The following is a 13,249-nucleotide window of genomic DNA, read 5'->3' on the forward strand; positions in this document are numbered from 1 at the left end:
GGCAGTCTCACCTGTGTCGAGGAGATGGGGAAGGGAGGTGAGGAGCCTTCTTTGAAGGGCTTTGTCTAAGGGGCCTGGTTCTTGCTGAGGGAATGGCTGGTGTATCCCAAGGCCCAGCACCACAGCCAGGGAGCCCCCCACCCCCGGGGCCTCCTGGAGGCACCGACAGCATGTGGGGCGTGAGGGCCACTCAGGGGCAGTGCTGGTGTCACCTGCTTGGTTTGTCTCCCATCTCCCCACGTTTGGTGACGAGCGAGCCTCCCAGGGTCCCCGTTGCCTCTTAAGACCTCCAGGCCTTGATGGAGATGGGGGTGGCCATAGAACCTACCAGAAGCCTGGGGCAGGTGTGTGTGAGCACGGGCGCAGGCCGGGCCTCTTTAGTTCTGACACTGTGGCCACTAACTCTAGGTTGGTGGGAGGGGAGTGTGGGGTTTTGGCCGAGATGGCAGAGACTGTGGCCTGACCGTGCACCCCACCCCCCCACCCCCCGCAGATGAGTGTCCCACTGCTCCTCCAGGACAAGGTGGCCCTCGTGGAGCGCTACGTAGCCGGCTTCCCGGACCTCCAGAGGAGGCTGCTGGCCCTCATGGACTCCTGGTGCCAGCCCGGCTTTGACATCAAGGATGTTGCCAGGTGAGTCCCATGGATGCTGGCAGCTGGCACCAGATGGCACCCTGGTTACAGGGGAGCATGGCAGCAGGCACGTGGGAGAGCTCTCCCAGGCGGTTCTGATGTTTGGGACACAGCTGCCATGTGACTGCAGCCGTGCAGCTGCCTCTGGAGCTGGCAGGAGCACTGCTGTCTCCCAGGCGAAAGAGTCACCTGTTCTTAGAAAGACAGAAACAATTCTCTGTGGTGGCTCTTTGTACACAGGCTCGGCGTCCATACTGCTTACCTGCCCATTCATTCGTTTGTTCTTTCATCTATAAAAGCTTTTGGAAGGTGCCTGGGCCCAGGCGGACTCCAGCCTCTGTCCCCCACACAGCCCCAGGGTCACCTCACTGGAGAGCCAGGGGCCTGAACTTGGATCAGGCCTCCCTGGACCCATCCTCCTCCACTTCTCCTCCCTCAGTTCAAAGAGCAAGTCGCTTCCACTTTCCGAGTTTGTTTCTTCATTCGCACAGTGGGGCTGAGTCCACCTGACTCAAAGCATCGCTAAGACTTTTCATCATAGGGAAGAGGCAGGGTACACGCAGCACCAGGCCAGGCACAGGGGAGCGTAAGGTCAGTTGCCATCGATCCTATTATATTTTTTTAAAGACATAGAGCAAAACAGTGAATGCATTGATGGAGGCAGGAACCAGGGGTCTCATTGTGAAGAGAAACACACGGCCAGGCGCGGTAGCTCACACTGGTAATCCCAGCACTTTGGGAGGCCAAGGCAGGTGGATCGCCTGAGGTTGGTAGTTCAAGACCAGCCTGGCCAACGTGGAAAAACCCCGTTTCTACTAAAAATACAAAAATTAGCCAGGCTTGGTGGCACGTGCCTGTAACCCCAGCTACTTGGGAGGCTGAGGCAGGAGAATCTCTTGAATCAGGGAGGCTCTGCAGTGAGCTGAGATTGCACCATTGTACTCCAGCCCAGGCAACAAGAGTGAAACTCTGCCTCAAAAAACAACGAAAAGAAATATACACGGAAACTGGGAGGGTGAGGAAGACCCTGCAGTGTTAGGTTTCATTGCAGGTATTGGTTTAAAAGAATGGTTTTTAAAATTTGTCCTAGCTCCGTGCTCTGAAAGGGCCTGGATGCAATGGCACCCCATAGCAATGAGCACACCTGGCTGCCAGCTCAGTCACCAGATGCCATTCTCCACCGAAAGAAGCAAGGGCTTTGGGAGAATGGACTGAGCGTGGAAATGACAGTGGCAGTAGAGTCTAACACCTTAACCATTGAAGGCCCGTGAGTCCACAGTCATGGCCAAGGGAAGAGAGGGGAAAACTCTTCTTTATAATGAGTTCCAGCTAATAGATGAAAAAGGAATGATACAATTAAAAATCACCATTTTGCAGCTCTCAATAAAGTCACTGATTCAGGCTTGGACCATCAAGGGACGCTAAGAAAGAAAGGGATAAAATTTGAGTGACCCACATCAGGAATGAAAGGGGCCTTACTACAGACCCTGCAGACGTTGGCAGGGTAGCAAGGGGATGTTGTTTGCAACTTAATGCAAATGTACTTGACCATTTAGATATAATAGACCAAATTTTTGAAAAATGCAATTCACCAAAACTGACACTAGCAGAAATAGAACATTTAAATAGTCCTATAGAGCTATTAAGTAAGTTAAATCCATAGTCTAAAGCTTTATTACAGAGAAAAGTTTGTTAGAACCCAGATGGTGTCAGCAGTGAATTTTTCAAACATTTAAGAAAGAAAGTGCTTCATGGTTGGGTGCAGTGGCTTGCTCCCCCAGCACTTTGGGAGGCTGAGGTGGGCAGATCACCTGGGGTCAGGAGTTCGAGACCAGTCTGACCGACATGGTGAAACCCCATCTCTACTAAAAATACAAAAATTAGCCAGGTGTGGTGGTGTGCGCCTGTAATCCCCTTGAACCAGGAGGCAGAGGTTGCAGTGAGCCGAGATCACTCCACTGCACTCCAGCCTGTGCGACAGAGTAAGACTCCATCTAAAAAAAAAAAAAAAAATGCCAGGCGTGGTGGGTCACACATATAATCCCAGCACTTTGGGAGGCAGAAGCAGGCAGATCACAAGGTCAGCAGATCGAGACCACCCTGACCAACATGGTGAAACTCCATCTCTAGTAAAATACGAAACAGCCAGGCAGAGTGGCATGCACCTGTGGTCCCAGCTCCTCAGGAGGCTGAGGCAGGAGAATCCCTTGATCCCAGGTGGTGGAGGTTTCGGTGAGCTGAGATCGCACCATTGCACTTCAGCCTCACAACAGAGAAAGACTTCATCAAAGGAAGAGAGAGAGGAAGAGGGAAGGGGGAAGAGGGGAAGGAGGTAAGGGGTAAAAGAAAGAGAGAAAAGAAAGAGAGGTGGGGGAGGGGGGAGGGAAGACAAAACCAGTCATGACCTTTTCTAGAGAACAGAAAATTTTTTAAAAAGGAGTGCAGCCCAACGCACTTTGTTCAGCTTAAACTCGGAGGTCAAAACTCAAAAACAACGTTAGGAGGAAGGAAAACTGAAGTCCAACATATTTCAGGAGGATAAATGCAAAAATACAAAACAAAGTACTAGCAATCAAGTCAACTAACGTATTAAAGAATTAAGAGAATGAGAAGGCTGGGCACAGTGACTCACGCCTGTAATCCCAGCACTTTGGGAGGCCTAGGCGGGCAGAGCACCTGAGGTCGGGCATTGGAAACCAGCCTGGCCAACATGGTGACACCCCATCTCTACCAAAAATACAAAAATTTGCATGGTGGCGGGCACCTGTCATCCCAGCTACTCGGGAGGCTGAGGCAGGAGATCACTTGAACCTGGGAGGCAGAGGTTGCAGTGAGCCCAGAATATACCATTGCACTCCGGTCTGGGCAACAAGAGCAAAACTCTCTCTCAAGAAAAAAAAAAAAAAAAAAGAGAGAGAAGACACAGACAGATTGGGAGAAAATGTCTCCAAAAGCTACGTGGGATATCCAGAATCTACAGAGATCCCTCTCAACTCAGCAGAAAGAACACAAACTTCCCAACTTAAGATGAACGAAGGGGCTGGGCATAGTGGCTCATGCCTGGAATCCCAACACCTTGGGAGGCCATTCGGGGCGGACCCCTTGAGCCCGGGAGGTGGAGGCTGCAGTAAGCTGGGATGGTACCACCGCACTGCAGGGATGGAGTGAGACTCCATCACAGCACAAGCAGAGATGAGGAAGCTTCTTTCTATGCTTGGCTTGTTTAGAATTTTTATCAGGAATGTATGCTGAATTTATAAGACTAGCTTTTCTGTTGAGATGAACACATGGTTTTTCTTTTCTAATCAGTTACTATGATGCATTACACCCTTTAGTGTGTCCGTGGTAAACCAGCCTTGCGTTTTTGGGATAGACCCCACTTGGTCATTATGTGTTATCTTTGGGGAACCCAGGTGGTTTCGGTAGTGGCAGAAATTTGCCTACATTTTGTTAGGAATGTTTGCAGCTGTCTCCAGGAGAAATATTGGTCTCTCATTGCCTTTTCTTGTAATATATGTTACTTTGGTATCAGAAACATGCTTGCCTTACAGAATGAGTTTGGAATTATTCCCTTGCCTTTCAGTCTTCTGGAAAAACTGTGTGTAGTTGTTTTTTTTTTTTTTTTTTTTTTTAGATGAAGTATCACTTTGTTGCCCAGGCTGGCGCGATCTCGGCTCACTGCAGCCTCTGCCTCCCGGGTCCGAGCAGTTCCCTGCCTCAGCCACCTGAGTAGCTGAGATTATAGGCACCCACCACCATGCCTGGTTAATTTTTGTATTTTTAGTGGAGACGGGATTTCAGCATCTTGGCCAGGCTGGTCTTGAACTGTTGGCCTCAGGTGATCCACCTGCCTTGGCCTCCCAAAGTGCTGGGATTACAGGCACCAGCCACTGCGCCCGGCCAGTTGGTATTACTTCTCACTGAAAATCCATTTCCTTTAAAAAAGGGCTGTTTGGGTTGCCTGTGTCTTTTTGAATGAGCTTTGACTGTTCATGCCTTTCAAGGAATTTGTCCGTTTTATCCAAGTTGTCGAACTTCGTGGCTGAAGGTTGTTGGTGATACTCCGCCGTCCTCTTTGCGTGGTCTGCGGCATCTGTGGTGCCGTCAGCGCCCTCCCGCCCAGCGCGGGGTCTGTGTCTCGTCGTCAGGCGGTAATTCTCTGACATGTCGTCTCCAGGTCGGTTTCTGCTGATCACAGTGTGCCTCGTATTTCCTCTTTTCTGCAGGCTGGTAATTTTTTATTGGATTACAGATATTTTGAATTTTACCTTCAGGGTGTGTGACGTTTTTGGTTTTCTAAAAATATTCTTTTTTTATTATTTTTTTTCTGAGACAGTCTCACTCTGTGGTCCAGGCTGGAGTGTAGCAGCGTGACCTTGGCTCACCGCACCCTCCACCTCCTGGGTTCAAGTGATGCTCCTGCCTCAGCCTCCTGAGTAGCTGGGATTATAGGTGCCAGCCACCACGCCTGGCTAATTTTTGTTTAGAATTTTTAGTAGAGACAGGGTTTTTAGTAGAGAGAGACAAGGTTTCACCATGTTGCCCAGGCTGGTCTCGAACTCCTGACCTCAAGTGATCTGGCCCACCTCGGCCTCCCAAAGTGCTGGGATTACAGGTGTGAGCCACAGCACCCGGCCTCTAAAAATATTATTGATCATTGTTCTTGTGTATGTTTAAGTTACCTGGAAACAGTGTAATTTTTTCGGATCTTTCTTTAAACTTCATTTGGTATGATCAGAGCAATGTTTAATCTAAGGCCAGCTTCCCCCCATTTCTGAGGCAAGAACCCCCTTAGTGCTGTAGGTAATGCCCTACCAACTAGGAAGCGTTTTAAACCCTGGGCCTTGGGAGCAGCTCTTTGTCAGGCTTGAAAACTTTTCCCTGTAATCGGATCAGGTGGCTCCTCCTCCGCTTTGTGGGAGGTCCTCACATGCAGGGTGCTCTTTTCTGGGGCAAATTCTAGAGGGTGCTCCCTGCAGAGCTCCATACTCTTTCTCTGGGCATCTCCTCCCTGCAAATTCAGGGTGGCACCCGGATGTCTCCTGGGAAAGTTTCTCCAAAAAGGAAGACGGGGTGATTGGCAGCCTCCCTTCCCATCGCTTGGGCGTCCCTGCCCTGAGCCTCCGGCTGCCTAATGTCCAAGAGCACCATTTCCGTTCAATACTGTATCAAGGATCCACACCAGGGCGGGAGGCGGAGTAAGTTCAAGGCGTAAAGACTGGGTACAAAGACACAACTGTCATATTTTCAGAAGATATGTTTGTCTACATAGGGAAGAAAAACCAAAAAATCTACAGATAAATTATTTAAAAATAAGGAAATTTAGCAAGATCACTGGTTACAAAGTAAGTTTATAAAAGCCAATTGTATTTCTTTATACTTGTAATGAAGCTTTCTCAATTAAGATACAAAATCACTAAGAATAAACACTGGGTGCAGTGGCTCACACCTGTAATCCCAGCACCTTAGGCGCTTGAGGCAGGTGGATCACTTGAGGTCAGAAGTTCGAGACCAGCCTGGCCAACATGGTGAAACTGTGTCTCTACTAAAAATACAAAAATTAGCCAGGTGTGTTGGCATGTGCCTGTGGTCCCAGCAACTTGGGAGGCTGAGGCAGGAGAATCACTTGAATCCAGAAGGCGGAGGTTGCAGTGAACCGAGATCGCGCCACTGCACTCCAGCCTGGGCAACAGAGCAAGACCCCATCTCAAAAAAAGGATAACATAAGACACTGACAAATTTGACTTAATAACTTCTGGACATCAAAGGACATCATTGAGAGAGTGATAAGCCAACTTCCAGACCAAGAGATTATTTACAGTACATATCTTACAAAAGACCGTATCCAGAATATTTCAAACAAAAAACCTACAAAGAAAACAAAGAAACAAACCAATTTTTTAAATGAGCAAAAGATTGGAATAAGCACTTCACAGAAGAGGATTCCAGTTAGCCAGTAAATGTAGGAAAAGTTTCTAAGCAGCAGTAATATCAGGGAAATGCAAATTGAGCCACAAAGAAATACCGCTACCTCCGATCAGAAAGGCAAAAATTTAAAAGTCGAACATACCAAGTGTTGGCAAGGACCTGGGGAAACCAGAACACTCACACACTGCTGGTGGGATGTGCAGTGGTGCAGACACTTCAGAAAACCATTTAACCATTTCTGCTAAAGCAAAACAGTATGCCAACCCTATGACTTACGTTGCCCAAGTCCACTTAGCGTGTGCCCAAGAGAAGTGGCCTCATTATCCACAGAGGGCCACAGTTGTGGCAGCTTCACTCATCTCCAAAACCTTGGAGCAGCCCTAGTCCCCAGAGCAGCGGGGTGGGTGCAGCAGTCACGGTCCACAAACCCAGCTCCTCACACTCAGCAGCGTGGACGAAGCCTGCCTGGAAGAAGCCAGACCCACAAGTGGCAAAATGCCCCTGTTTTATCAGGCGAATCTCTGGTCACAGAAGTTGGAGACGTGTGGGATGGGGATCCACAGAGATGGACACCAGAGACACTTTGGGTTCTGGAATGTTCTTTCTTTAACTTTTACTTTAGAGATAGGGTCTCATTCTGTTACCCAGGCTGGAGTGGCACAATTACAACTCATTGCAGCCTCAGCCTCCTGGGCTCAACTGATCCTCCCGCCTCAGCCTCCCCAGGTGATGGGATTACAGGCGTGAGCTGCCACACCTTCCCTGGAACGTTCCATGTTGAGCTTCGGGCAGTGCGTCCACAGGTGCTTGTGCATCTGTGATTGGCATACCTCACTGTGTGTCACTCAGTAAATAATTTATTTTAAACGCAGGACTTGGCAGGTACAGTGGGAGGGTGGCTTGGGGCCAGGAGTTTGAAACCAGCCTGGGCAACATGACAAAACCCATCTCTACAAAAAATACAAAAAATTAGCCAGGCGTGGTGGCACGTGCCTGTAGCCCCACCACTCAGGGGGCTGAGGTGGGAGGATCACTTGAGGCCGGGAGGTCGAGGCTGCAGTGAGCCTGGATCACACCACTGCACACCAGCCTGGGGGATGGAGTGAGAGGCTGTGTCAAATACACATATATTTAATTTTTAAAAAGTTTTACGTAGGACTTGGAGTTGGAAGTGGTGGATACACACACACATCTAGTGCCTCTTTGCTTTAAATTGAAGACAAAAGCTTTCCAGAGACCAAGGTGTGAAATGGGAAACAGATGTCCAGGTGGTGACTCTCCTCAGAGCCTGGGACTGTGGAACCTGCACAGGCAGGAAGCCCGCCAGCTTCAGAGCCTCAGGAGGCACGGGAAGTGGGGGCTCAGACTCCTCCGAGAAGCTGGACTGGAAACAGGGTCCCCAGGGGGCCTTTGTGAGGGGTACGGGGTTCTATCCACAGCTGAGGACAGGGTTGGGGCTCCGTGCTGAAACCAGAGGGACACAGGTGACACCCTTGCTGGAGGTGCAGGGACGCTTCTCAGCCGACAGCACTTCTGGCCTTCCAGGGCTGCTGGGCCACACCGCGGGCACAGGACCGCTGGGCCACACTGCGGGCACAGGTCAGGCGTGGGCCATGCCCCCAGAACAGGAAGGGTGTGGGCCGTGCCAGGCACACAGGGAGGGTGGCTCCTCTGCAGGGCGGTGTGGGGCAGGAGCAGTCGGGGCCGTGGGGCATCTCACCAGCCACACACGCTAACACCGTGTATCAACTTGACTGGATTGAAGGGTGCAGGGTGCTGACCCTGGGTGTGTCTGTGGGGGTACTGCCAAAAGAGATTCACAGCTGAGTCAGTGGTGGGGGAGGCAGACCCACCCTGAACCTGGGTGGGCAGCGTCTCATAAGCTGCCAGCGAGGCTGGAATATAAAGCAGGCAGAAGAATGCGAAAAGGCGAGACGGGCCCAGCCCCCCAGCCTCCATCTTTCTCCTGGGCTGGACGCTTCCTGCCCTGGAACATCAGACTCCAAGTTCTTCAGGTCTGGGCTCAGCCTGGCTCTCCCTGCTCCTCAGCCTGCAGACAGACGGCCTGCCATGGGACATGTGATCGTGTGAGTTAATAGTTAATAAACTCCCCTTCGTGTGTGTGTGTATATCCTGTTAGTTCTGTCCCTCCAGAGATCCCCGACTAATACACACATTAAGCTGGAGACTGGATGAAGAAAACTTAAAAGCAGGCACAGAAGCTGCAACCAGGATCTCTGGGAAGCTGCTGTGTCTGTGATGTGGAGGGGTGGGCCCCCCAGAAAGAGGTTTCAGACTTTGTGACAGAGCTGGTGGAGGAAGGACAGGATGAGACACGAAAGCTCAATGGGAGGATGGAAGAGTAATTGGAAGTTGTCTTCAAAAAAGTGGTACCAAATACATAAAGAGAAGAAAAACAAAGAGAAAAGATGTTTAAACGTGGCAGATTCTGTCAAGAAGGTCCAACACAGAACTAATGGGCTAAAGCAGCAGTGGGGGCTGAGGTGCTGATGTCCTTGCACAGCCAGAGTATCGCAAAGGAGGAACGTGCTGATTCAGCTAGAACTCTAATTCTGCCGTTTTGGGAGGCCGCCTTCCGGGGGGAGACATCCATCCCAAATGCCAAGAGGCCACAACCCAAGGACCTTGTCTGAAAACATGGAGGCAAATGCATGACCGTTTCAACATCGGCCTGCAGGCTACGAACAATGCAGGGGGCAGACACCTGCTTTTTCTTTTTCTTTTTCTTTTGAGACGGGTCTCTCTCTGTCACCCAGGCTGGTGTGCAGAGGTGCGATCTCGGCTCACCGCAATCTCCGCCTCCCAGGTTCAAGTGATTCTCCTGCCTCAGCCTCCCGAGTAGCTGGGACTACAGGCACACACCACCACGCTCAGCTAATTTTTGTGTTTTTAGTAGAAACGGAGTCTCACAACATTGGCCAGGCTGGTCTTGAACTCTTGACCTCATGATCCGCCTGCCTTGGCCTCCAAAGTGCTGGGATTACAGGTGTGAGCTACTGCACCCAGCCTGTGCCTGCTTTTTCTTATAAGCCTTTTAGAATCACTTGGCGTTTATTCATGAAATTGACTTTGATGAAAATAAAAATCTTAAAATGTGTTGAAACAGCAGCAGAGGCTGTGCCTCTTTCCACAGACAGTACCCTCAGGTGGCCTCCCTGAGCCTGGAGAAGCTGAGTCCGAAGGTGCTGAGCAGGCAGGTCTTACGTCTGCAGGAGCGGTTCGGCATGGTCCCAGGTGAGTCCACGATTCGGTGTGATCCCAGGTGAGTCCACGATTCAGCTTTGTCCCGGGTTAGTCCACGACTTGACATGGTCCCAGGTGAGTCCACGATTCGGCGTGGTCCCAGGTGAGTCCACAATTCAGCATTGTCCCAGGTTAGTCCACGATTTGACATGGTCCCAAATGAGTCCACAATTCGGCGTTGTCCTGGGTTAGTCCATGGTTCAGAGCAGGCCGGGTGAGTCCATGGTTCAGTGTGGTCCAGGTGAGGCCATGGTTTGGCACGGTCCCGGGTGAGGCCACGGTTCGGAGTGGGCCGGGTGAGGCCACGGTTTGGCGTGGTCCTGGGTGAGGCCACGGTTCAGAGCGGTCCCGGTGAGGCCATGGTTCAGCGTGGTCCCGGGTGAGGCCACGGTTCGGAGTGGGCCGGGTGAGGCCACGGTTTGGTGTGGTCCCGGGTGAGGCCACGGTTCAGAGCAGTCCAGGTGAGGCCATGGTTCAGCGTGGTCCCGGGTGAGGCCACGGTTCGGCGTGGTCCGGGTGAGTCCAGCCCCACACTCTTGCGTGGCCAGGCTCATGTTCATGACTGTGCTGCTGATTGTTCAGGCACCAACCTTCCCAGAGAGCCCCTTCCTGCCTCCTGCCCAGCTCCTGCCAGAGTGCCTGCAAGGTGGACCTGTCCTACCGCTGAGCAGCCCACCGGCCTGTGAGCTCCTCTGCCCACCTAGGGTGACTCCAGGGGCTTCCTGCCTCCTGGTGGCTGCAGAGCTGAGGCTGAGTATGGAGTCTCAGGCATCAGGACTCTGCGGCCACTCCTCTCAGGCTCCTCTGGATAGGCTGATGGCCACACCTGGCTGTGTCATTGGACACCAAGGGAAGCCAGGCCCCTTTGTTCCCAGGACCCCCGCCGGGGCCGGGAAGACGCGTTGAGGCCCCATCCGTGGGGCCGTGAGTCTTGGGAGGGTGCAGGCTGGTGCCTGTCTGGCAGTTTGGGTTTTTCTGGATTGTGCAGCGTTTCTAGGTTCTCAGCATGGGTAGGTTGCAGCCCAGGCCCCTTCCGTCAGTGCAGTACTGTAGCCAGTACTTTGGGCACAGTAGCCCACTGGCAAAGTTATGCCAAAAAGCATGGAAATGTCAGGAAAGCTGCTCCCATCTGTCCTCAGAGCTGAGGGAACCCCTCTGCAGCAACCCCCAGGCTGCCAGCTGTGCTCTCTCTGAGTAACTTCTCCCTCTCTCCCTTCTCTCTTCCAAACATGGGCCAGGTTTCGAGTAGGGGCTACCCAGAGGGGCCCCATGTTTTAAAGGAGTGATGGCCCCTAGGGTGCCCAGTGCACGAGACTGGTAGTGGAGACTTCATTTCCAGGAAGGAGGAAGGCGGGTGCCCTCGTCACCCCTTGGACCCGGGGCAGGTGGCAGATTCCTGGGCAAGGCCTCTGCTGGAAGCTTGTGCCCTGGTGGCTGCATTCCAGGAAGGCTGGCCCTCCCTGGTAAGCTCCAGCTTCTAGCCTTGCCATGAACTGCACAGACATCCACTGTGGCCGGTAGGTGGGGTCCCTGCCACAGGGTGCTCCCAGGCGTTGGAGGCAGGTGCTGGCAGAGTGCCTACTCAGAGTATGGGTCACAGGGACCTTGGGTGAGGTAGGGGCAGAACCGGGCAGGGGACTCAGGGCAGATGGTTACCCACTCCCCACGGCTGCTCTCTGGGCGTGGGTATGTGGGGCCCTGCCAGGTTGGCATCCTGCTGAGGACCGGGCAACCCGCTAGGACTACTGGCTGCCAGACCCTGGGGGGAAGGGGCTCAGTGGGACCTCGGTGCCCTCCCTGGGGCCCCTCGGGATCTGGAGTGGAGTCTGGTGAGTGATGGAGAGTGTGGACGTGTGTGTGTCAGTGTGGACTCTGCTGAGGCTGATGGAGGGTGTGGACGCGCGTGTGTCAGTGTGGACTCTGCTGAGGCTGATGGAGGGTGTGGACGCGCGTGTGTCAGTGTGGAGTGTGCTGAGGCTGATGGAGGGTGTGGACGCGTGTGTCAGTGTGGACTCTGCTGAGGCTGATGGAGGGTGTGGACGGGTGTGTGCCTCAGTCCTTGCTGATTCTGCGGCCTGCTCCAGGCATGGGACCCACAATGACCCGCCGGCCTTGTCCAGAAGGGGTCCACGTGCCAGCAGGGCAGGGCACAAAGGCAGGCGCCGGCCCTGGACGGGAACCTTCTGAGGAAAGACAGGCAGGCCTGGACCCGCGGCACAGTGCAAGGGAGATCCCAGGGCCAGCGGGACCCCCAGGCTGGGTTGGACGGACCCCAGCAGGGGCCCAGTGGTTTGGGGGTGGGGTCCAGGTAGAGGTGGAAGAGGGTGGAAAGGCATGCTAGCCCCTCTGCCCGTCTCCCACCTGCTCCTGGAGGAGGCTGCCCTGAGCTGCAGTGCTGAGCTGGCCCCTCCCTTTCAGCGCTGTGTCCCCATGCGGCCACGCAGCAGCGCCTGGCAGCCCTGCAGCACCTGTGCCACAAGCGGTTTATGGAGGTTCGTGAGCAGGAGGGGGCTGGTGGGCTGCGACTGTGGCCTGAGCCACAGACTTTGGTCTGGGATACTCACCATGCACCACGGAGAGGGGCCATGTCTCGCCCCAGAGCTGGGAAACTGGGCCAGGCCTGGGGGAAGGGAGGCCACGGGCCCCGGCTCTGGGCCGTGGCACTGTGGTGGGCCAGCATCTGAGCTGTGCGGGGGGCAAGGAGGGCTCCCACCAAGCCCCTGTTCAGCCTCTGGAGCCGCCTGGAAACCGCCTCCCTCCCCGTTTGCCTTTACAGAAGAGCCTGTCTCAGGAGAACTGGGCTGACCACGTGCAAGTGAGTCCGTGCCCTGCCCCATGGGGCTGCAGAGTGCTGGGCAGCTGTCTGAGGGGCACAGGCCCGGAGCCTCCGGGAGAAAGCGGGCAGACTGAGGCCTTCGTTGGGGCCGGCGACCCCAGACCCTATGTTAGGGCGTGTGCCTGCCAGGCGGGTGGGGGGTCCCCAGGCTGGGCAGCCTGCTCTGAAGCCGAGGGCCTTGGGGGAGCCCGGCTGGGCCTCGTTCCAGGCAGATGGCAGCGTCCGTGCCACCCAAACCGGCCGGCAGAGCTGCCTGTGTGGCCGGGTGGGGGCCGAGAGTCCCCGGAGAGGTGCGGGGCCTGGGCGAGGCCGGAAGGAGGAAGGCCAGGCCCCCCCAGTGCCAGCACGGAGCCGGCCGGAAGGGCAGCGGACGTCCTGAAGAATGCGGGCGGCTTCCACGTATTGTCGTCCACGTGGGAACCCACGCCGGGGAAGCAGCCTCGGGCTACTGGGCCTGAAGCCAGCGAGGCAGGCGGACCCTCCTTGAGGCCGTGGGTGGGAGGTCATGTGGGAGCTCAGCCTCCCAGGTGGGTGCCCCTTTCCCACCTGACACTCAGGCCATCCTGGACTCACGGACTCCGGGACCTT

The 13,249-nt window shown here is 54.1% G+C and overlaps 1 protein-coding gene across 16 annotated transcripts in view; it reads left to right on the forward strand.

Moving 5' to 3' along the window:
* The window catches only part of EXD3 (exonuclease 3'-5' domain containing 3), a 92,933-nt gene that overhangs the window by 47,485 nt on the left and 32,199 nt on the right, over nucleotides 1-13,249 (forward strand). For all 16 annotated transcript variants that reach the window (XR_012516450.1, XR_012516451.1, XM_074394419.1 and 13 more), the window contains 4 exons: nucleotides 494-633; nucleotides 9,716-9,816; nucleotides 12,244-12,317; nucleotides 12,602-12,640. Coding sequence is in view for 14 of the 16 variants with exons in the window: in XM_074394419.1 (XP_074250520.1) it covers nucleotides 494-633; nucleotides 9,716-9,816; nucleotides 12,244-12,317; nucleotides 12,602-12,640 (354 nt within the window). In the remaining 2 variants the exon portion in view is untranslated. The remainder of the gene's footprint in view (nucleotides 1-493; nucleotides 634-9,715; nucleotides 9,817-12,243; nucleotides 12,318-12,601; nucleotides 12,641-13,249) is intronic.

This window comes from Saimiri boliviensis, chromosome 2, assembly GCF_048565385.1.
Source record: "Saimiri boliviensis isolate mSaiBol1 chromosome 2, mSaiBol1.pri, whole genome shotgun sequence".
In the NCBI taxonomy this organism is placed as follows: domain Eukaryota; kingdom Metazoa; phylum Chordata; class Mammalia; order Primates; family Cebidae; genus Saimiri; species Saimiri boliviensis.